The sequence below is a fragment of the Aethalodelphis obliquidens genome, unplaced genomic scaffold (genome assembly GCF_003676395.1).
Source record: "Aethalodelphis obliquidens isolate GAN/ISIS:26980383/991018 unplaced genomic scaffold, ASM367639v1 scaffold14, whole genome shotgun sequence".
NCBI lineage: Eukaryota > Metazoa > Chordata > Mammalia > Artiodactyla > Delphinidae > Aethalodelphis > Aethalodelphis obliquidens.
The window spans coordinates 39,417,036-39,439,204 of record NW_020837958.1 but is presented as its reverse complement, the minus strand read 5'-3'; the positions used below and the strand labels follow the sequence as shown (position 1 = coordinate 39,439,204).

The following is a 22,169-nucleotide window of genomic DNA, read 5'->3' as shown; positions in this document are numbered from 1 at the left end:
TCGCGGCATGTGGGATCTTCCCGGACCGCGGCACGAACCCGTGTCCCCTGCACCGGCAGGCGGACTCTCAACCACTGCGCCACCAGGGAAGCCCTACCTATGTGTTTTAAGATCCAGATTAAAATATCACTTAGTTTTTAGTCCTTCCCTATTCTCAACTGGTTAGAATTTTTGTATCTTTTTGTGAGAGCACATGCTGTCTTGAAATACAATTTCAAGTCACATTTCTTAGAATTATAATCGACCTTAGCATCTAAAATGTCTTCCAGCAGTACCTTTTGCCCAGTAGGTGCTTAATAAATGTTTGTGGTGTAAGTGGAAGATGAGGGGCTTCCTGATGACTGGTGGGTTTCTCTCGCGGTCTTGGTGAGGGTCACTGTTTAATGGGTGTAAACGCGGTGGTTTTGTTTTATAAGAGTCAGACATCTTTTCTTTTCGGCCATGCCGGCGCTGGGTCCCAGTGCCTGTGTGTGTTAAGGGGCTCCAGCCAGTGCCTGCCGTACTAGGTCCCGTGCCTTGGCCCCTCAGCCCCTCCCCACAAATGCTCAGCGGAACAGGGGATTAGGTTCTGGCAGCACAGCTGGGATTTTGGCGGCCATTCCGCAGTCGACAATAGCACGCAGTCACGACAGCGCAGGCCTGCGCTCCAGGGCCGCAGTCTGCCGGGGCTCCTTGTTTGGGTGGCCGAGGGGGAGGAGCGGGCGCAGCGCAGCAGTCTGGCCAAGCCACGCAGAAGGTACGGGCTGGAGAGATTCCCTCGGGGAACGGGCTCGGGGGCGGCCATGTCCCAAGGCAGGCGGCGCCCGCGTAAGGAGGCCGGCGCTTTGTGTGCGAGCGGCCTGTGTGCTTGGAGACGCAGCGCTCCCTGGAGCCGGCAGGAAGCTGCCCGCGTTTAAATGGGCTTGCGTCTTGCTCGCTCTCCAAAGCCTCTGTTCCCGGGTCTTCCTCCCTGCCCTGCTCGCCGCCAGGCAGGGCTGATCTAATCATCAGGGCAGTCTGTGGCCTACCCTTCCGCTGCTGGCCAGAGATGGACAGGCTGTCACTGCTGTCTTAAGAGCGCAAAGGGGGAGTGTCCGGGGGATATCAGGTTTGTCAGGCAGGCCGCTGTGAGGTGTGTTTTGTGTTTACGCCACAATTTGCTTTGGCTCCCGCCACCGTTTCAGTTCAGTACTTTTGTCTGCCGGCTCCTCCCCCACCCGCACCCCACCCCCCGTGCGCCCTAGTCTCTTGTTTGCGGGCGAAGCCTTAGCCGCCCCACCTCTCCAGTGCTCCAGGGCCCCCTCCTCCTTGCCCCCGACTGCCACCCCTCCCCCCCTTGCTGAGCGTTCCCTGCTTCGCCTGCGCTCCCAGATCGCGGAAGCTTGCTGCGCCTTTAAAGAAAGCAGACTCCTGATTGTGACGCACTTCTGGCTGTCAGCCAGGAAGATCGCTCCTGCCAGGCTGAGAAGAAAACCAACAACTTTTCTTTTGTGTGTGGGGTTACTTTCCACTAGACCCCCCCTTCCTCCTCTCCTTTCAAGATTTAAGTGCTAATGGCGGATTAGAACCTGTAGATACGTGTGGCTTTGGGAGTCTGGTAAGGCCACCCCCCCCACCCCCACCCCCACCCCCGCGCTGAGACTTTCTCTCCCTCACTGTTTCTCTGGGTTTTTGTTCAAACATGGAGGAGGGGGTGCGGTGGACTCCCCTCTTCACCTCCCTTTCCTGCACCATCCTTGAAGGGGAGGGAGAGGAGAGGGAAAGCAAGTAAACACTCTGAAACTGGCGCTGGGAGCAGAGCTTGCCAACATCCGGGAGTTGGCGCCTTTCAGAGCAAAGGGTTGCTTTCTTCCCCCCTCGCGTAGATGTCAGCGTGTTTTTGGTCAGAGGGGGAAAGCGTGTGCGCCTGCACGTTGAGCTGTAGACAGCTCGGGGGAGCGTCTCCATTCCCGAGTGAGGCCTGGGTGTGTACGCGGTGGTGGGGAGTGGAAAAGGTTCATTTCGTCAGCTGGTAGGGACCAGGGGGTGTGCATATAGCAGTGGGGCAGGTGCTGATGAACTGCTGGAGTGAACTCGGGGGTGCGTGTGTAGTCTGTGGCTCTAGGCCCCAGATCTGGTTCATGATTGCAGCCCTTGTGCCCACGGCCTTCTGATCTGGACCCTCCAGAGCATGGGGGGAAGGGCGATAGCAGTAAGCCACTTGGAAGAAACGAGGGAAACCTTGGTTTCCCTTGCAGTTCGTCTCGTGTTCCTCACCAGGACTCTGGGCCTACACAGAGGGGATGGGCTACGCAAGGGCTACACAGAGGGGATGGTCTGTGTGAAGAGGGAGAGGCCTGAGTCCACAGTGAGCCCCTCAGAGGGCTCAGGAAATACATCCAGCAAGCTGGTTTGCCCTGACCTCAGGGGTGCAGAAAACCTCTTTGGACTTGCACAAGGCATCCTGCTCAGAACTCCCCAGGGGTTGAAAAGGATTGTGTTTTTCCTTCCTTGGCTTCTCTTGAAGCTGCTGGTCCTTGGGCCTTTTACCTCCTGGGAGCCAGGGGATGCACCAGCAAGGTATTTCCTGTCCTGTTCTTTATGACAAGTTAGCCCTTGATCACATAGCTTGACCTTCATTGGGCTGCTCTGGGGTAACCCACCAGATGAGGTCTGAGTGCTTGCTGGAGTGTGCCTCCACACCTGTCAGAGGAGAACGCCCTCAGGGTTAGGATGTTCACTCTTTGGATGGGGCGGTCTCTCAGATGGTGGTGGTATCCCTTTTAGAAAGGCGTACAGAGCTTGGAATGCTTATGGCTACAGGCAGGCAGGCTGGCTGTTTGGGTAAGTAGTGGTAAATCTTGCTATTCAACGTGGGCACAGAGTTGGGAAAGCCATTTCCCTTATGAGTTGTCAGCCTGTGGGCCTTTGGAACCCACGGTAGAGAGGGGGTGGGTCTTAGGGCAGGAACCTTGGAGGTGAGAGTTTGTGTGGGCTTTGGGTCCTGAAATTCTGGGAATGGGAGCTAGCACCTGAAAGAATGAGGGTCCAGCGGAGGTAAGGGCCCATGGGCTGAGTGATCAGTATAGTTCTACAGCTCTCTGAGACCAAAGATTACTTTGGTGTTATCTTGGGGTAGGGCTGGTGTTTAGGAGGTCAGTTAAGTGGCTAAGAGGTGCTGGCACCCAAGTTGGGGGGGGGACGGTAAGGAGAGCAGTGCTGCCACAACTCAGACCTCTGGCCTTTGGCCTATCACTTGGTGAACCCTTAAAACTGAAGCTTTTCCAGAACAGACCCCAGAGCTCAGCAACCTGACCCTCCAGTCCTGGTCCTTGCATCTGAGCAGGTGGTTTGCATTAGCTTCAGCCCTGGTACGAAACCAGGACTAGGTTTTAACTCTTTAAGACCCAGAGAGGGTACAGGCCAGGTGCCAGCGTATCTCTTGAGTGTCAAGTTCCTTGTCCTGATATATCTTCTCTGGAAACATAGAGGGGTTACTGTAAATGTGGGAATTGATCCTGATGTGAGGGAGTTATATTATGTCAGTTTTGAAAATGTAAGGAGGTTGCAAGGGCTTTAGTTTATAAGGCAGCTGCTTCTGTGTCTTGGTTCCTTCTTGAGCCCAGAGAAAAGAGAGGGTGCCTTCTCTTCTGGGGCACTTCTTTTCAAAGAAAGAGGTAGGTAGGAACTCTGAAGGTGTCCACAGAGGGCCTGCATTTTGAGATTTTGTTTGTTGATCGGGGGTGGTGGGGGTGAGGAGTTGCCTGTTTGAGTTGGGGGTGAATCTTAGCAGACCCTTCTGTGAAATGGTTCCAGGCTACAATTGCGGGGATCTGTTTTTCAGTCACCATCACCCAGTCTTCTGGGTGGGGCCTGCCTCAGATTTCAGGGGGAGGGTGTGGAGGATGGTGCTCTGGCTGGGATCCCTAGGTTCCAAGCCAAGGCCTGCTTAAAGTTGTAGTCCCCGTGCCGAGGACTAGCTGTGCCACTGGCTTCAGTCATTCATTACCTGGAGAGGAGTGAAGGGCTGGGCTGCCCTAAAAGCCCTGAAAGTGTCCTGTCTCTGAGAAGGTGCCCCTCTATGGGATTTGAGCTGATAAGGTCTTGCCTCATGTTGAGTATTGGATTCTGCCTGTTCCTGTGCCTGGGGAGCACAGAAGAAGGCATTTGGCCTTGACACCAGTTTTAGACAGGCTCCCCTGGGAGGATGTAAGGGTTGTATGTTTTGCCTCTGAGATAAAGGGGAGAGGTTCGTCGGGTCATTTTTAGCAACACAGCTGTGGAATCTCTCAGAGGGGGCAAGATCTACCTTCGGTTGCAGATAAAATTTGACTGCAGTTTTGGGCCTCACCAAAAGGATAGCAAGTCTAGAGGCAGCAGTGGGGATGACAGGGAGGTAATCTGGGCCTCATTTCCCTTGTTCCTGAGTTGCTCAGACCTTACCGCCCCCCCGCCCCCGCCCCGCAAAGAAGCCCCAGTAGAGCATTTGGACATTTCTGCCTTCACTCCAAGGGCCAAGCATGGTCCTTCTAACTTTAGGTTGGCCAACCACCAGAAAAGCCTTTTTGCAGTGCAGTAGTTGAGACTTACCTGCCTTAATCCTACCTAGGGAGCAAGGCAGTCAGTGCCCACAGATAGGCCATGCTGGATGAAAACCATCCAAAACTGAGGAAAACATAGGCCCCTTAGCTTCTCTGCCGTCCTGAGAACTCCCTTAATCACTTCACTTGCTTTTGCCAAAGCCTAGGTGAATTGGCTCATTTCCAAGATTGTGATGTTTGTATGACAGGTGGAATCACGTTGGGTTTTGCAGGGTCAGGAAGCAATTAATTATAATTAGCATTTAGTTATATTTAGCATTTACTTATTTTCTTCTATTATTTCATGCTTCTCATATGTTTTCTAAAATTAATTTATTTTTGGCTGCGTTGGGTCTTCGTTGCTGCCTGCGGGCTTTCTGTAGCTGCGGTGAGCAGGGGCTACTCTTCGTTGCGGTGCGTGGGCTTCTCATTGCAGTGGCTTCCCTTGTTGCAGAGCACGGGCTCGAGGCGCATGTGTGGGCTTCAGTGGTTGTGGCTCGTGGGCTGTAGAGCTCAGGCTTAGTAGTTGTGCACAGGCTTAGTTGCTCAGTGGCATGTGGGATCTTCCTAGACCAGGGCTCGAACCTGTGTCGCCTGCATTGGCAGGCAGATTCTTAACCACTGCGCCACCAGGGAAGTCCACTTCTTTTTTTTTTAATAAATGTATTTTATTTTATTTTGGCTGTGTTGGGTCTTTGTTGCTGCACACAGGCTTTTCTGTGGTTGTGGCGAGCGGGGGCTACTCTTCGTTGTGGTGTGCAGGCTTCTCATTGTGGTGGCTTCTCTTGTTGGGAGCATGGGCTCTAGGCACGCAGGCTTCAGTAGTTGTGGCACATGGGCTCAGTAGTTGTGGCTCATGGGCTCTAGAGCGCAGGCTCAGTAGTTGTGGTGCATGGTCTTAGTTGTTCTGTGGCATGTGGGATCTTCCCAGACCAGGGCTTGAATCCGTGCTTCCTGCATTGGCAGGCGGATTCTTAAGCACTGCGCCACCAGGGAAGCCCCGGGAAGTCCGCTTCTCATATGTTTACCTTTACTCCTCACCATGCTGTAAGCCCCTCAAAGCAGGGACCATGTCATTGTCTCCCATTTCCCACGAAGCTTCCAGCACAGGATGAACATATGTAAGGACTAAGAAAACCTTTTTGGTTGGTTGATAAAGCAGAGTACACTTGCATAGGAAGGCCTCAAGAGATGATGGGTAGTGGCTTATCAGATTTACGTTTCTCTTTCCCCTATTATTTCCTCACTGTTAGACAGTGAGCACCTTATGGACAAGAATGGTGTCTTTCTTATCCCCAGCACTTTGTATTCAGAAAGTACTTAGCAAATGTTGGTTCCACAGAACCCACACCTTGGAGATGCTGATATGTGGGGAGAGTTATAGGTGATGTGGCTCTTACCACTCTTGTTCCTCCTTCTACTGGAGTAGTGACAAACTTAGCACACCTGTTGCAGTAGTAGGCAGGTGGTGGGGCTGATTACTCCCAGGAAGATTTGTGGGAATTATGGGGGCCTGCTAAGAGGTGTTGGGGAATATTTAGTCACCATGTCCGTGGTCTCTTGAGCAGGTTAGCAGGCAGATGGCTGATTCCCACTGGGAAGGGAAATTGGGGTAAGAATACCAGGACCCAGTACCTAATCTTTCATTAAATGTTCCATGGGATCTCCCCCAGAATTGGATTTGGCTTCATCCAGTCTCCCATTTGAAATACGTCTTTGACATTTTTGTGGGGGATATAAAAATCCAGAATTTGAAGTGGTTTCCCCCAAGGACTTGGTTATTGTTTATTAGGTAGACTTTGGGTACCTGCAGAAAGAGCCAGAAATCAACCTTCTAGCTTAAGAACAGTGATCATTTATTGAATATGTATTGTGTGCCAGGCACTGTGCTGTTTGCTTTATCTGCTTTATCTTGAAGCATCACATAACCCAGAGAGGTTTTTGCAGGTCCCATTTTGCAGATGAGGAAACTGAGACTAAAAGAAGTTATGCTACTTGTCCAAGGTCACAAGACCATGGTCACATGGAATCAACATTCACACCTAGGTGTGTGTGAAAAACCATGTTTGTTCCATGTTTTAAGGGCACCACCATCCCAAAGAGTAGGGTTGAAGTCCAGCTTTGAATGTTGTATTTTCTAAGGGACAGAGAGATTGTGTGTAGAGCTTGTGGACATTGAATTAAATGCAGGATCCTTTATTGTCAGCTGTGACACAGTAAGTTTTATAGTAATTTTGATGTGTACTCTGAGCTTTCTAAAAACTCCCATGGTCCCTTGGTAGATTAAGTGCCAAGTGAAGAGTGACTTATTTAAGTGTTCAGAGCTGGTAAGTGAAACCATTTCCCCCCTCTTCCTTCATCGTGGATATCTGATATAATTAACTGTACTGCCTCTTCTCTTGGGTTCCAGGTGCATCAGGGTGACTGTCTGGTTTCAGCAAGATGACGCTGCATGCCACCCGGGCAGCTGCACTCCTCTCTTGGGTGAGTGGTCTTCCTCTCCTTTGTATGCCAGACTTTTCCAGGAGGCTTGGGAGAGGTGAGAGAGGAGTTTTCTAGGAGTCAGGGCTGTGTAGAGTCTTCTCCTCTCCAGACAAAGGAAATAAGTTTTCTTTTGCCTTTCCCCTTAGTTTTTAACTTTTATTATTTTCAGTGATGTTGCTGCTGACATGTGATCCACAACTTGTGTAGCTTAGAAAAGGCTTCTCTGAGGTATATTATTCCTTTTTGGTCATGGGAAGGGTGGCTACAGAGCAGCATGGAAACCCATTTTTTGTGCATTTCCTTGTGCCTGTTTCTGAAAAAGCGTTGACACTGAATTTCAGTGGCATGTAGGGACTTTGGTCTTGAAAGGCCTTTAATCTCAGGGCAAGGTTTTCCTGGCTCTCCTTACCACCTTTCTGTGAGCTTCCATTGTCCTCTTGGTGCCTTCTTGATTACTTCACCAAAATTCTTCTGCTAGGTCTTTTCATATACTTCTGCCCAAGACAATGGCAAATGAAAAAATAATGCTGAGCATTGGGAACTACAGAGAAACAGAAGAGGCCACGGAGTGTAACGATGACACGCATGGGCCTTAGAGTCAGACAGCCCAGCTTAGAATCATTGCTCTAGCCTGTGTGACCCAAGACAAGTTACTTAGTCTCTCAGCACCTCATTTTTAAAATGGAAAGAAAAAAAATTTTTTAATATATTCTAAAAATAAAATAATAATCATTATTGTGATGATAATAAGATAATGTCTTTAAAAAGCACTTAAATATTAAAATATTGCCTGGGCGACTTCCCTGGCAGTGCAGTGGTTAAGACTCTGCACTTCCACTGCCGGCAGCACGGGTTTGATCCCTGGTTGGGGAACTAAGATTCCACATGCTGCACAGAGCAGCCAAAAAATAAATAAATAAATAAATAAATAAAATATTGCCTGGGCATGCTATTTGGTAAAGGGTATTTTAGTAGTCACCCTGACTATTGACCAATCAGGGCCAATTAAAGAGCCAACTTCAAGAAAGAATTATAGAATCCTTAAAGGAAATGAATTTTTAATTTCCAAGGAGGGCAGGGGTTTAATAAAACAGGGTCTTTAATCACTGTCAAATCTGTAGTCAGGAAGTATGTATTTAGCATACAAAATGTGCATCCTTAGTCTTCAGTTTCTGAAATAGATGCAAACTTTAGTTGTACAGTTTAAAATGGTTGTTTTATATTTATGTTTTATATTTACATTTCAGTGTTTTATGTCTGTATTAGAAACATTATCTCTTTTTCCCCAGGAGAAGGCTGGTTGGGTTGTGTCTCTGTGTCTAGTTCAGTAGATTAACTGAATATTAGGGGATCGTTTAGCCACGTTGTTTTAAGTTTATCAGTTTATTTATTTTGGTCCTAGGCTTGTTTTTATAGTGACTACTACCTTTACAGAGAAAAACAGACACAAGACTAGTTTTATTTAACAGCAGATACTTGTATACTTTTCTCAAAAATCACAATGAACATGCATTAATATATTAAAATATAGTTAGATATAATCTTTCAGTTTAAACAAAAGTTAGGCAGCTACAGTGGGTTTTATGACACTGTAGCAACATGGAATAATGCTTGGTAGCCAGAAGAGTGGCATAGAACACACGCGTGTGACAATCACAACTGTGATTTTTTAAAAAAATGACTTAGGAAAAAAGACTAGAAAGAAATATATCAAAATGCTGAAAGTGGGCTTCCCTGGTGGCGCAGTGGTTGGGAGTCCACCTGCCGATGCAGGGGACACAGGTTCGTGCCCCGGTCCGGGAAGATCCCACATGGCGCGGAGCGGCTGGGCCCGTGAGCCATGGCCGCTGAGCCTGTGTGTCCAGAGCCTGTGCTCTGCAACAGGAGAGGCCACAATAGTGAGAGGCCCGCGTACCGCAAAAAAAAAAATGCTGAAAGTACATGTATTAAAATACTAGTGAGTGGAGTTTTTCTGTTTTCCAAATTTTCAGTAATTTACTTTCTAATGTAAAAATAAATTTATATTTTATTTAACTTAAAGTATGGCTTGAAATTATTCTGTACCCAGCAATTTGATGAGTATATTGTTTTTTTGTGTTTTTTTGTTTTTTCTTTCGGTACGGGGGCCTCTCACTGTTGCGGCCTCTCCCATTGTGGAGCACGGGCTCCGGACGCGCAGGCTCAGCGGCCATGGCTCACGGGCCCAGCCGCTCTGCGGCATGTGGGATCCTCCCTGACCGGGGCATGAGCCCGTGACCCCTGCATCAGCAGGCGGACTCTCAACCACTGTGCCACCAGGGAAGCCCCTTGATGAGTATATTGTTATAGGGAATATAGGGAACTTTAAGATTCAACAACCTTTGGGACTTCCCTGGTGGCGAAGTTGTTAAGAATCTGCCTGCCAATGCAGGGGACACGGGTTTGAGCCCTGGTCCGGGAAGATCCCACGTGCTGCAGAGCAACTAAGCCCGTGCGCCACAACTCCAGAGCCTGCGCTCTAGAGCCCACGAGCTGCAGCTATTGAGCGTTCCTGCCCTAGAGCCCATGCCCCACAACAAGAGAAGCCACTGCAATGAATGGTCCACGCACCGCAATGAAGAGTATCCCCCACTCGCCACAGCTAGAGAAAGCCCACGTGCAGCAACGAAGACCCAACACAGCCAAAAACAAATAAATAAATTTATTAAAAAAAAAAAAAAAGATTCAGGCACCTTAAATGACCCGGAAAGCCTTACAGGCACTTATTCAGTGAGCTTGGTCCTCTCTCACGTTTTATACCCTGACTAGAGATAAAGGAGCTTCTTCACTTCTTCAGCTTTTAAATGATTTATCATTTGAGAGCAAAATAATGCACAGGAAGAAAATACATTTTTATATCCATGAAAGAAACTATTGCTGGATTATTACTTAATTGGTATGAGATGAATCCAGATTCCTTAAGTGACTTTAAATCAGCTAACTGGTACGATTTTTTTCAATCTTGTTAGCGAACGAGCATTCACAGCCCTTGAATGTTTTACCTAGATTGCAGATATTAAAAGAAGATGGTTTTTGTATGCTTAAGTCATGCAGTCTCTTCATTTTCAGCAGGTGGAAAGGGACCTTGGCCTGGAATATTCAGTCTTCCTAGAAAATTTACACTGGCCTTTTCTAATTAGATTAAGCACCCCCCCCAAAGGTGGTATAAATTATTATCTTTAAGAGTCCAGTGAGAAGGTCGTATTTTATATTCTGCACTTAAATTTTTTTTTTTACTTTCAACCTATTTTTAAAAAAAATTTTTTAGTAAATTTATTTATTTTTGGCTGCGTTGGGTCTTCGTTGCTGCGTGCAGGCTTTCTCTAGTTGCAGCGAGCAGGGGCTACTCTTCTTTGCGGTGCACGGGCTCCTCATTGCGGTGGCTTCTCTTGTTGTGGTGCACGGGCTTCAGTAGTTGTGGCACGTGGGCTTAGTAGTTGTGGCTTGCGAGGTCTAGAGTGCAGGCTCAGTAGTTCTGGCTCCCAGGCTTAGTTGCTCCGCGGCATGTGGGATCTTCCTGGACCAGGGCTCGAACCCATGTCCCCTGCTTTGGCAGGCAGAGTCTTAACCACTGCGCCACCAGGCAAGTCCCTCAACCTATTTTAATTTAGATTTATCTAGAAGTTTTTCTAATATAAAATTATTTAATGGAAATAAGTACTATCATTTCTGTAGCTGAATCACTGATTTTTTTTTTTAATCCTCTTGATCCTCCAGTGCAGTCAGCTAATTTAACTGTTAAGAAGTAGAAGTGTTGCTGGATCTACTTCATAACCGTAATAGTGCTTTGCATTTAGTACTTTTATTTCGTAATGTGTTCTTGCATTCACAATCCCATTTGAACACACACTGGTCTTCTAAGGTAGATAAGTTTGACAAGTGAGAAAACAGTCACAGAAAGAAACAAAGTTGATAAACAAAGGTTCCTGGCAAGTTAGTGGAGGAGCTGGACTCAAAAATCCTTGTCTGGGAGCCCCCAGCCCAGTGCCTGTTGAAGAGCACATTTAAGTGGGAGGGACACATTAGGGGTAAGGGATTAACAGATACAGAACTACTACACATAAATAGATAAGCAACAAGGGTATACGGTATAGCACAGGGAATTATACCCATTATCTTGTAATAACCTATAATGGAGGATAATCTGCAAAAATACTGAATCACTATGAAACTAAGAGGTTATTGTAAATCAGCTATACTTCAATTAAAAAAATAAAGAGCACATTTATAAATAGAATCTACTCGTTTGTGCATAACCACTATGCTGAAGTTTTAAAAAATAACTTGTAAAGCAGGATAAGTCTCCCTTCTCTCTCAGTCTTGCATATGTGATTGATTGACTTAGCAGACCCTTCCTTCTTAATAAGGTACTACAAAGGTGAACTTCAGCTCGGGCTTCTGAACTTGGTACCTGTGGAATTTATGAGGTTTTCCTGTAGAAGTCCGCCATATATGCTTGTTGAATAACCTGTGTACCTGCTTCATTTGCATGTGACTGCTGGTGAACTTTCTAGTGGGAAAGACTGATTTAGATGAATGTCTGCCTGAAGGCAAGGAAAGGGAGAGGCCATTGGATATTGACAAGTTTTTCTTTGGGGTTCCTAGCTTTTCTTTCCCTTCCTCCCTTCTTCTTCTTATCTTGTTGGCTCATCATTTCTCCCTGCCTCAGCTGAAGTTTCATGTCTGGAAAGAATTTTAAAATGCATCAATCACAAGATTTTATATCTGTGTGGGAGTATATAAAATATATGTAGTATATAATGTAAATTTTGAGTAGACGCAAAATTCAAATTTGAAGAGCTGTAACATTCTGTAAATTTTAGCTGTAAAAATTTGAGCTACGAAGGTTTATAATGTAACCATTCAAGAGATACAAAGCGCTAGAGTATAAAAAGCCTTTTTCCTACCTCAGCTCCCAACCATCAAGTTCCTCTCTTCAGAGGCAGTGGTGGTTCGATTTTCTTCTAGAAACTATCAGTGTTCTTGTAGAACCATTTTATGCCTAATTATATTTAAAGCACACCCCAAGTGCTGGAACATTCTGGGAGAATTTAAGCTCTTATTTAGTTGAAGCCAAAGGAAGGACTGTGATGGCGGCATTCAGGTGGCTGTTAGTGGATGAGCTGGAAGTTAAAAGTCCTAGAATCACCTGTTCTCTCATTCCTTTAGTTACAACTATAGGCAGTTGGAACAAACAGAATTGTCAACACCTGGGGAAGGGAGTGGAACTCCGCCCCCCTCCCTCCCGGGGCTTCTGGCACTTATGACGGTTTCACCAGGCTCTTCCCTTTGCCTCGCAGGTGAACAGTCTGCACGTGGCTGACCCCGTGGAGGCCGTGCTGCAGCTCCAGGACTGCAGCGTCTTCCTCAGGATCATTGACAGCATGTGAGTTTGTGCCACATCCCTCTCCAGCCTCTCAAGTGAAGCTGCATGCTGGGGTGGGGACTGCATTTGTTTCCTTGTTGACAGCTGTGACCAGAAAGCACCGCAGGACTGGGATGTCTAGGCCAGTGTGGGCCCCAGAGGCAAAACACATGACCTCGTTCTCCAGTCATTGTGTGTCTTTATGAGAGAGGTTTCACTCTTTCGCAGAAGAGCCTCCAAGTCTCCGTGTTCTCACAATGTTCCGGGAACCTGCTCCGGGGCTCCGTCCTCTGTCTCAATGGGAGTCTTCTACAGCCCTCTTTTCGTGACTCATCCTTATCTCACAAGCCCTCTTTGCAACCTGTAGGCCCAGGAAGAAGAAACGGGAAGCTTTTAAACTTGAGGGAAGTAAGCAGCGCCTAAAAATCTCTAATTTGTTAGCACAGCACAGACATGCCCCTCTCTAACCCATTATAGCATTCCCGGGGTTTTCACCTGCCTCATTAACTTGCTTTGTGAGGTCGATTAGCATTAGATAAGCTGCTTGTCATGTAGCCAGGATTTTAGTTTAGGCCTTTAAATTTTATATCTGTGTCTTTAGCACATTTCCTTTGAACTTCACCATTATCTGGGAAATGAGTGGAGTGGGGCCTCCTCCTCATACCTTACCTTTCTGGAACCCAGCAAAGATGGGTCAAGCTGTAACCTACATTTATCTTTTTAAAGCTCATGTGGTTCACCCCTTTTCCTGTATCCTCAACTTTTAGCAATTATGAAGGGCAAAACTGACAAACTTCTTACTTCTTTGTGCTATGGGCAAAAGTAGGGGCCAGCCATGATATAAGGAATTGGGGGGACAGTGGAGAGGACCGACCCTCCCTGTCTAAAGGGAAGCACAATAGACGGGAGGTCCCTCAGACCAAGATCTGAAGTGTTGAGGTGTTTGTGTTTCACACACAGCAGGTAGGAACTGGTGTTGGGGATTCAGCATCTCTGTGAAGCAGGTTCATAGGCAGCAGCTCATTGACAGGGAAAGAAGGTAGAACTGAGCTTGTCAAAGGCAGGATCTGGGTCTAATTCATCTTCGGGTCCTCCATACCTAGCTTAGCACAGTGCAGTGATTAGGTTTTAATTAATGTTTGTTGGTGAAAATGAGTGAATGAAAATGTAGTTGATATTCTCTTATCAGCAAAGTCTAGTGGGGCTGAGTGCCCCCATGACAGATGGGTTTTCTAGAGTGTTTTTTTTTAATCTTTTGAGATTTACATTGATAATGGGGTGTCCAGTATGATTTCTTAAAAGTCCGTGTGGCTCTAACCATCCCACCTACCTTAGTGAAAGAAGTCACTGTATTCTTATTTTGATACAGACACTACCATTTTCTTTCTTTTTTTTTTCCTGCTGCACAGCGTAGCTTGCGGGTTCTTAGTTCCCTGACCAAGGATAGAATCCGGGCCCTGGCAGTGAAAATGCCGAGTGCTAACCACTGGACCGCCAGGGAATGCCTGGACACTCCCGGTTTCTTTCCCGGTTACCCAGACAGGCCATTTCAACATCATCTTGAATTCCTCCTTCACCTGGGCACGGATTTCTAATTGGTCACCATCCTCTCAGTGTGTCCTTTAGAAGATTTCTCACGTCCCTTTCTCTGCCTCATTCTGGATGCCAGGGCCTGGAGACTTCGTTCTTCTCTAAACTGTCCTTATTCCAGGGTGTTCCTGTGCCTGTGATCTCAGGGCTCTCATTGTGATGCTCCACAGCTGATGGACCTTGCCAGGAGGTTGAAATATAAAATCTGCAGCTTGGTATTCAGAGCTTTCATCAGGGGCCCTCCCAGTCTTGTTTCCTACTCATTTCTACCTCCATACCCCACTCCTTTTTTTTTTTGATCCTGTAGAATCTCCTAAATTCTGACTTTTGTTAATTGTGTCTTTATGGTACTACTTAACTTGTTCTTCCCCTTGTTGCCTATAAACTGGTAATTAGATCTTAAACTTAATTGGCTTAAGATTTTTTTCAAGGATACTATATAGATGGAGTTGTGCACTACCTATAAATCATCATTTTGCCACTCCTAATGAAAATCATCATTTTGCAAACCCTAATGAAAGTAGTAGGTCTAGGCAACAACTAACATCAATGGCCAGTAAAACTGTTAGGCTGGCAATACCTAACCTACAATTTAACATCACTAAAGGATGATATGCCTTGTTGTAACACACAGTAGGGTGCAGCATGCTTTTTTTGGACTTAAGAATGGATCAAGGAGCTTTTGCTTTTGAGGAGATAAATTTCCTTGGCCTGATGACAAGAGCAGTAGATGTGTCCAGGGGTGAGGATGTATGTCCTTGGTGTAGCCATTGTAGGTTTATGACCCTGTGGGAAATTTTCATAAGGAGGGTCAAAAATTCAAGATGCCCATTTTCCAAGTTGTTTTCTAAGGTGCTGCCTGAGCTTTAGACTAGAAGAGACTTGTGGGGGGAGGGGTGGGGGAGAGAGAGAGAATGTGTGTGTGTGTTGGATGGAGGGGCTATTGAAATCCCAGGTTAACCCTGATTTCCATCTCAAATCCAGGATGATTCAGACCAGCTTCCTTTGGGAAAACAGACGTTCTTGGTGAACGTGTTCTGGCTGATTCATTTGTGATGCTCCTACTGTTGCTAACTGAAATCAGACACCTAGTTCTCAGGGGAAGGCAGTGGAGGATGGCAGGGTTGGTGGCAGATAGAAGCTGTGGGAATCGAACAAAAGCTTGTTCCTTGGCCACTTGGCCTTCTCTCTGGGAGAATTCTTCGGGCTCCACCCCTCTGATAAGTTTCCCTTTCTATTTTCCTGTGCCTGGTGAATAGCCTAAAGCAAAAAGGCTGTCCCGTTTCTTTGATATCTATGAGGCTTGCATAGCAAAGTTTAGTGGAGGCATTTTTCCAGAAAACTTAAAGCTCTGACATTTGTCTTACTGACATTGACCTCTGCTCTTCCCAGTAAAAAGTATTCCTCATCTGTCAGTCAGCCCATATGTACTCAGCACCTGCTGTATTCCTAGCTTTCAGCTCACAAAGAGCGGTCAGTTATAAATGATGCACCTGTATCCGTGAGTACTGTAGGAATTCCTGAGAAGGAGAGGGGAGACGTGACTAGCAGTGGTTCTGCTTGGCTTCCTGCCAGAGATGAGACTTGAGTGCCGTCTTAAAGGATGGGCTGGATTTCCCCAGGACTAGTGTTTTCCAAAGCATGTTCCGTGCACCTGTACTTATCCCAGGGGCTCAGTGGGGGAAAGAAGAGGTTTGTGGTCAGATAGGTTTAGGAAATAATGCGTATTTATACCTTCTTTAGAAAATGTTCAGTTTGGTTTAACCCAGTGTTTCTCAAACATTTAGCCCAAGTACCCTGTTTATTTTTATCCAATGGAATACACTCAGGTAAATTACTACTCTGTGCTGAGGGCAAAGAGAGTCACAACAGTCCAGATTGTGGGTGGGTAGGGAAGACGGCTCTTTCAGGAGTCTGTGAGGAGATTAGCATCTATAAAAGACTTTGTAGGTGTCCCTAGTCACAGACCAGCTACCCAAAGTGCTTCCTGTGGGGGGTTCACTTGGAAGAAGCCTTTGTAATCCCGTGGGAGCTGGAGGGAGCTACTCTCATGGTCTTGCCTAGGATGCTTCTTGTGCTTTGCAGGATGTCTGGCACTGGAGGATTCTAGAGTCTGCCCTGCCTTCCAGAAAGTTGATTGAAACTTAGAGATTCGGGTTCTGAAGAACAGGAGGCTTTTCAATCAGTGTCTTCAGCCGTAGCCTAGATAGAAAAGTCAGCTTTCTAACTTGAAGTAAGGGTAGTCCCTTCCGAAAATGAAACTGCACTTAGCCTGAGGGGCCGGGGTCAAGGGGCCAGGGCAGTGTGAGAGCGCCCCCTGCTGCCTCCCTGCCCTCATTGCTCTCCACACTTGGCTTGCCTTTCCACTTAAACAAACACAAGCACTGCAAAGGCCACAGATGGAGAGTGATTGTCCCTTGGCCTGGCCTCTTGGAGGCCACCTCAGCCTTCAGTGTGTGGTGAACTTTGCCCTGTAACTTCAGAGCCTCGTTCCCTCCTGTTCTTTCAGTTTTTAGATCTGTTTTTCCCTTTCCATAGTCCTCTCTGACTCGTACTCTAGCCACATTCGCAGGCATCCTGACGTTTTACACTTGAGCCGTTGAAGGCTATCAGTCCTAGCTTGCCAGTCATCTGTGCTGCCTCCATCGCCTCTCGACCCCCTTCCCACAGAGCTTTTTGATATTCACAAATGCCATCTTTTCCAGGAGGACCTCATGCCTCAAGTCCCCACTTCTCAACCACGACACAGTTCCTTCTGGCTAAATGGTGTCTTGGTATCTTCTCCCCTGCCTCCAATGTCTGGTCTGGTTCTCCCCCAGATCCAGCACAGATCCAACCTGAAGGGATGGGAAGGTGGTATGTAATGCGGTAGCAAGGAGGGAAGGATTGCTAAGTACTCTGGTTCTAATACTTGCTCTTTTTCTAGCCATGGCACTGACGAAGGGCAGCAGATCCTGCAGCAGCCGGTGCCAGAGAGACTGGAATTTGTGTGCAGTTTTCTGCAGAGTAAGCACTTTTCTTATCTAGCTGGGAAGGAGCTGCTTCCTCAGCTCCTGGGACTTGGGTATCTGGACCTGGAAGAACCAGGTCCCAGGTATCTGGGGGAGCAAAGGCTTGAGGCTGCCCACTCTGTACCACCAAGATGAGTACAACTGGGGCGGCTTCCCTGGGCCTGGTGATGCCTGCACCAGTTGGGGAGGAGTGTCCCTGCAGTCCCAGAGCCCATTTCGGGATCCAGGTAGAGCCAGAGGGTCGGTTTTGGGGACTCATCACCTTGGGCTCCCATTCCTCCCACTGCAAGGAGACAGAAGGATCCATGTTACCCTCTTCCCCTTGCAAGAAAAACATTTTCCCCTGATAACATTGAATTAATTGCTTAGGTGATAGGTACAGGGGCACAGGCAGGTTAAGGTTGAAATCTTGGCCCTTCTACTCTACTGTTTGTGTGACCTTTCTGGACATGGGTTCCCTGTCTTTAAAATGAAGATCATAGTAATTGCTCTTAAGGTTGATGGATAGAGTAAATAACACATGCGGGACTTCCCCGGTGGTCCAGTGGTTAGGACTCCGCGCTCCCAATGCAGGGGACCTGGGTTCAATCCCTGGTCAGGGAACTAGATCCCGCATGCCGCAACGAAGATCCCGCATGCCGCAGCTAAGACCCGGTGCAGCCAAATAAATAAATGAATGAGTGAATGAATATTAAAAAAAATAACACATGCAAAGCTTCTAGCACAGCACTTGTCAATTCTCCTCCCTCATATAGCTGTGGACAGAGTCCTCATCTTTGACACGGGAGCTATCTACCATCCCCACCTCAAGAGAATTATAAGAAAGGTGATAATGGATTTAGATAAAGCAGGGTGTTAGTAATTGAGCCCTGCCCCTCTGGCAGCATAAGAACCAGGTGTCCCAGCCCTGGTCTGACTCAGCTGCAGGTGGGCTTCCTCTGCAGCCGCAGTTGGAATGAGACTCTTGAGTGACCTGGAATCTCTGGGCTCCTCCTCTGTGGTGCTGAGTGGGAGTTGGTGCGTGGGTAGGTGAGTGCAATGTCAGGCCCCAGAGCTGCTGTGAACTCCAGGCTCCTTTCTTCTTTAACTATCCCTGTAGTCCTTGGACCAATCCAGGATAGAACTAACTTCAGGTGGAAACGTGTATGTTGGGCGAGAGGGGACCTAGGCATAAGGAGCCCTGCATCTCCTGGTCCCACCAGCCATTCTGCTCCTCTGACTGTGAGGTGTTCTGATGATCTCAGAGATGGTCCCCAGGAAATTCACCGTGTTTTCTACATTGTTGTCATTACAGAAAACCGAAAACATCCCTCTTCTCCAGAACGCCTGGTGTCAGTGCAGAAGGTGATGGAGGGATCAGAGCTGGAACTTGCCAAGGTACCCGTGGAATACCAGACTGGTCTGGGGGGAGGGTGGCACCAGAGGGGCCTGCAGAGGGGCCTTTTCTTAACCCAGAAGAAGTGGTGGGGCTTTATTTCTGGGCCTCGTGGAGGTAGGCGGTAGGTCCAGGCAGCTACCTAGTGAGGCAGAGGCTGATTCAGCCAAGGATTTTAGGAGCCCACCTTTATGACAGGGAGGTTGACTAGATCATTACCGTGGCCTCAGTGGAGACCTGGCAGGAATCAGGCCTCACCCAGCTGTCGTCACACTTTTCTTTTTAGCTCAGTCCACTTCATTCCCTCTTCTGTTTCTGGGTGCTGGCCTATAGATGATGCCTTAAGCTTCATACCCAGGGTTCCATGAGTCCAGGAATTTAGTTATGCAGGAATTCTGGCACCTGGCTTTTTGCAGAGTGAGCACTGAGTCCTCAATCAAGTGATTCTTGATGCAGTTAAGGGCAGCGGCCTGGGGCTGCTGAATTCTAGGAGCTTTGGAAGGGTCTCAGAATAGCTCAGAGTCCCCAGAGTGGGGCAGGGGTGGGGACCGAGAAGAGAACCCTGCTCAGTGATTGCCTCCTGTTTGGCTTCTAGATGACCATGCTGCTCTTATACCACTCCTCCATGAGCTCCAGAAGTCCCAGGGACTGGGAACAATTTGAATACAAGATTCAGGTAAGGCCTTGTGCCTCCACCCCACCCAGCAGGTCTTGCCTGTGTTTTATCTCATTCCAGTTGTTTTTCTTTAAACAGCATATGTTGTTCTTTTTAAAAATTATGTTATAGTAGTTATAGCCATTCATTATAGAAAGTCTGGAAGATATTGAAAAGCACAAAGAAGGAAGTACCAGTTGCCAGTAATCTCATTCTCAGCAATAACTGCTAACTTTTAAAGGATATACTTCCAAGTCCTTTTCATGTACGTAAATTTAACTGTACCCTTACCTGAACTGTTTGGATAATACATAGAAATTATTCTTTCTCCGTGTATGTGTTCCCGTATGTACGTGTGTGTGTTTTACACAAACTGTCACTCCATTTCTTCCTCCTTTCCTCTGGTAGGAAGGATTAGTGAGAATGTCTTTGTCCGCCATGACAGTCTAGCTCAGAGCGGTTACGTCCTCTCCCCTGCTCTGCATGGTCCCTAAGTGAAGAGTTGGTGCGTCTGTTTCATTAGAGAGGGAATTGACCTGGTTTCCAGGAACTACCTGCCATATGGGTCCTGATGTTTTCCTTGCTTCCTATATGAGCAGCTGTCCTTTATTTTCCAGAGCAGAAGCAGCTGGGATGCCACAGTGGGTAATGTAGGTGACTGGTGGGGCAGTGTCCAGAGAGCTGTGGCCTTTCACGTGGTGGTAGAAATGTTGAGTCATCCCATCTCGTACTCACTTAGCTCATGGCTCGTCTCTGGGGTTGGGGGTTGTAGTGGCGTGGGAGGCATGGGTGGCTCCTTCCTTTCTTTAACCTTTTCTTTGCTCCAAGCTGATCATAGACCTGGTAGAAACAAATTCTAAAGGAATAAGGAACTACAGAGATGGCCAGGAAAATCAGATAAACTCTGTAGCTTTGGAATTCAAACAGAGAAGGCAAGATTATACCTGCTGGTGGCTAAGCTTTGGATGAGCCCTGGAGGAGTTCTCACTCAGACAAAGAACAACAGTGAGGTCAGCTGGAAGAGGCCAACAGGGTTATGTATGAAAGCTTTCTGACTGCATTACTTTGCTTGCCCATTCTCATCTCATGGTCAGGAGCAAAGTCAGTTTGGACCTCTGTCTCACCCTGGGTACGTCTTTAGGGGAGAAGAGGGGCTGGGGACAAGTAGGGTGACCATGTCTCTGGTGGAGTGTTCTTGGCTGGACCATGGGTCTTCAGGTCTGAGAGGAAGAATGGGCTCCAGCAGGCTCCTAGGGCTGGCACGGCCAGGATGGTGCCCTCCATCCCTTCGGGCCTCCCGAACACCTAAATGATGCTCTTTCTCTGTCTGTGGTCCAGGCTGAGTTAGCTGTCATTCTCAAATTTGTGCTGGACCATGAGGATGGGCTAAACCTGAATGAGGACTCAGAGAACTTCTTACAGAAAGGTAAGTTGGGATCACTCCCAAGGATCCTCTCTTTTCTGAGCTGGGGAGTGCTAGGATGCTGAGTTGTCAGGAAGTGCAGTGGGGATTTGCCCCAACACAAGTCACAGAGTTGGTGCTTAGGAAACGTGTGTAAGGGGGTAAGTTGATTTCTGGGCCATCTTGCCATCATCCCAGTTCCCACAGAGCTCCTTCTTGCGCCTGGCAGCAGCTAAGCAGAACATTTATAAGTGATCATGTCTGCTGTGGGTTCTCCTTGATTACCCGCCCCCGCTCCCCTCACACACACACACTTCTTTTTTTGTTTTTTGTAGTTTAAACTGTCATTACTCTAGGTTTATAAGCTGGGAGTACACAGTCTTAGAAAATTGTTTTTCCTACATAATGCCCGTGTTCTAGGTGGGAAGGCAGATACATAAACCAGAATGTATGATAAGGAATAAGTGCTAGAACAGGGAGATATCGAATCTACCAAGTGTCTTTCTGGAAGTACATCAGAGAGAGTGAGAGTGCTGCCTGTTTGGAAGAGCCGTCTGACAGCAACAGGGTGTAAGGTGTGGGTCTAGGCACGTTCATCCAGCCACTGAATTGGATGTTCCTTGTGTTCAGGTTCCTCGTCAGCCCTTCAGGTGGAGATGTTGCAGATGTGAGTCTAGAATGCAGGAGAGGGCTCTGGGCCAGGCTGTGGGCTTGCAAGTCTGTGTATGGATGGCCATTGAAGCCTTGGGCACTGTGGGCAGAGCACACGGGCCCCATCAGAGCTCTGGGGCTTGGAGGGCAGGTGGGAGAGGGAGGCGGGAGGAGCAGGTGAGGGAGACCGAGACCCGGTGTTAGAAGTAGGAGGGCCATGCGAAGGTCACCGTGGGAACCAGGGGAAGAGGAGGTTTTGAGAAAGAAGTCATGCTGGCAGTGCACGATTTCAGAATGGAGGGCTTCAGCAAGGAGGCTGGTGGTTCTGACTCGAGAGGTCATTGGGGCTGAGAGGAGATCTGCTCAGGGTTGGCTTGAGGGAAAAGCGTGAGCACTTGGTCCAGTCTCTGAGCACGGGGGACACAGTCACTTGACTGCGCTCTTTGAGTGCTGGGGATCGGTGGAAACAGAAGCCCCTTGCTTGATTTGGCTTAGGGCACTGACCTCTGGGTAACCCAGACACCAGGCTTCACGTTCTGCCCAAGCGCCTCCCTCTGCAGCTTACCTATAATTCATTCAAAAGCTTACCTGGATTCATTCCCACTAAGGCGAGTTCTCAAATTGCATAAAGATGCAAATCTGGGGCTTCCCTGGTGGCGCAGTGGTTGGGAGTCCGCCTGCCGATGCAGGGGACACGGGTTCGTGCCCCGGTCCGGGAGGATCCCGCATGCTGCGGAGTGGCTGGGCCCGTGAGCCGTGGCCGCTGGGCCTGCGCGTCCGGAGCCTGCGCTCCGCAGCGGGAGGGGCCACGGCGGTGAGAGGCCCGCGTACCGCAAAAAAAAAAAAAAAAAAAAAAAGATGCAAATCTGTCCACCCTCTTACTAACCTCTCTTTGGCTTGTTTACTCCTTCCCCTCTAGCTCCTGTCCCTTCCCCCTGTTCCAGCACCATCTCTGAAGAGCTCTCCCCACCCAGCCACCAGGCCAAGAGGGAGGTTCGCTTCCTAGAGCTACAGAAAGTCGCCTCTTCCAGTGGGAACAAGTATGTGCTGGGCCTCTTCTCCTGGGATGGGGCCTCAACA

General features: G+C 48.0%; 2 protein-coding genes across 6 annotated transcripts in view; one reads left to right on the top strand and one right to left on the bottom strand.

Moving 5' to 3' along the window:
• Nucleotides 1–22,169, top strand: part of NUMA1 (nuclear mitotic apparatus protein 1) — a 73,783-nt gene that overhangs the window by 35,486 nt on the left and 16,128 nt on the right. The window contains exons 1-8 of one of the 4 annotated variants that reach the window (XM_027115603.1): nucleotides 947–1,087; nucleotides 6,949–7,022; nucleotides 12,341–12,426; nucleotides 16,922–17,001; nucleotides 18,301–18,383; nucleotides 18,977–19,057; nucleotides 20,375–20,462; nucleotides 22,009–22,129. In XM_027115603.1, the coding sequence (XP_026971404.1) occupies nucleotides 6,981–7,022; nucleotides 12,341–12,426; nucleotides 16,922–17,001; nucleotides 18,301–18,383; nucleotides 18,977–19,057; nucleotides 20,375–20,462; nucleotides 22,009–22,129 (581 nt within the window). In that variant the 5' untranslated portion in view covers nucleotides 947–1,087; nucleotides 6,949–6,980. Of the gene's footprint in view, nucleotides 1–946; nucleotides 1,088–1,316; nucleotides 1,577–6,948; nucleotides 7,023–12,340; nucleotides 12,427–16,921; nucleotides 17,002–18,300; nucleotides 18,384–18,976; nucleotides 19,058–20,374; nucleotides 20,463–22,008; nucleotides 22,130–22,169 lie in introns of those variants that run through there. The other 3 variants (XM_027115604.1, XM_027115601.1, XM_027115602.1) reach the window with 3 other exon arrangements.
• The window catches only part of IL18BP (interleukin 18 binding protein), a 30,555-nt gene continuing 20,812 nt past the window's right edge, over nucleotides 12,427–22,169 (bottom strand). For both annotated transcript variants that reach the window (XM_027115608.1, XM_027115609.1), the window contains one exon: nucleotides 12,427–12,766. In XM_027115608.1, coding sequence (XP_026971409.1) covers nucleotides 12,747–12,766 — 20 coding nt within the window. In that variant the 3' untranslated portion in view covers nucleotides 12,427–12,746. The remainder of the gene's footprint in view (nucleotides 12,767–22,169) is intronic.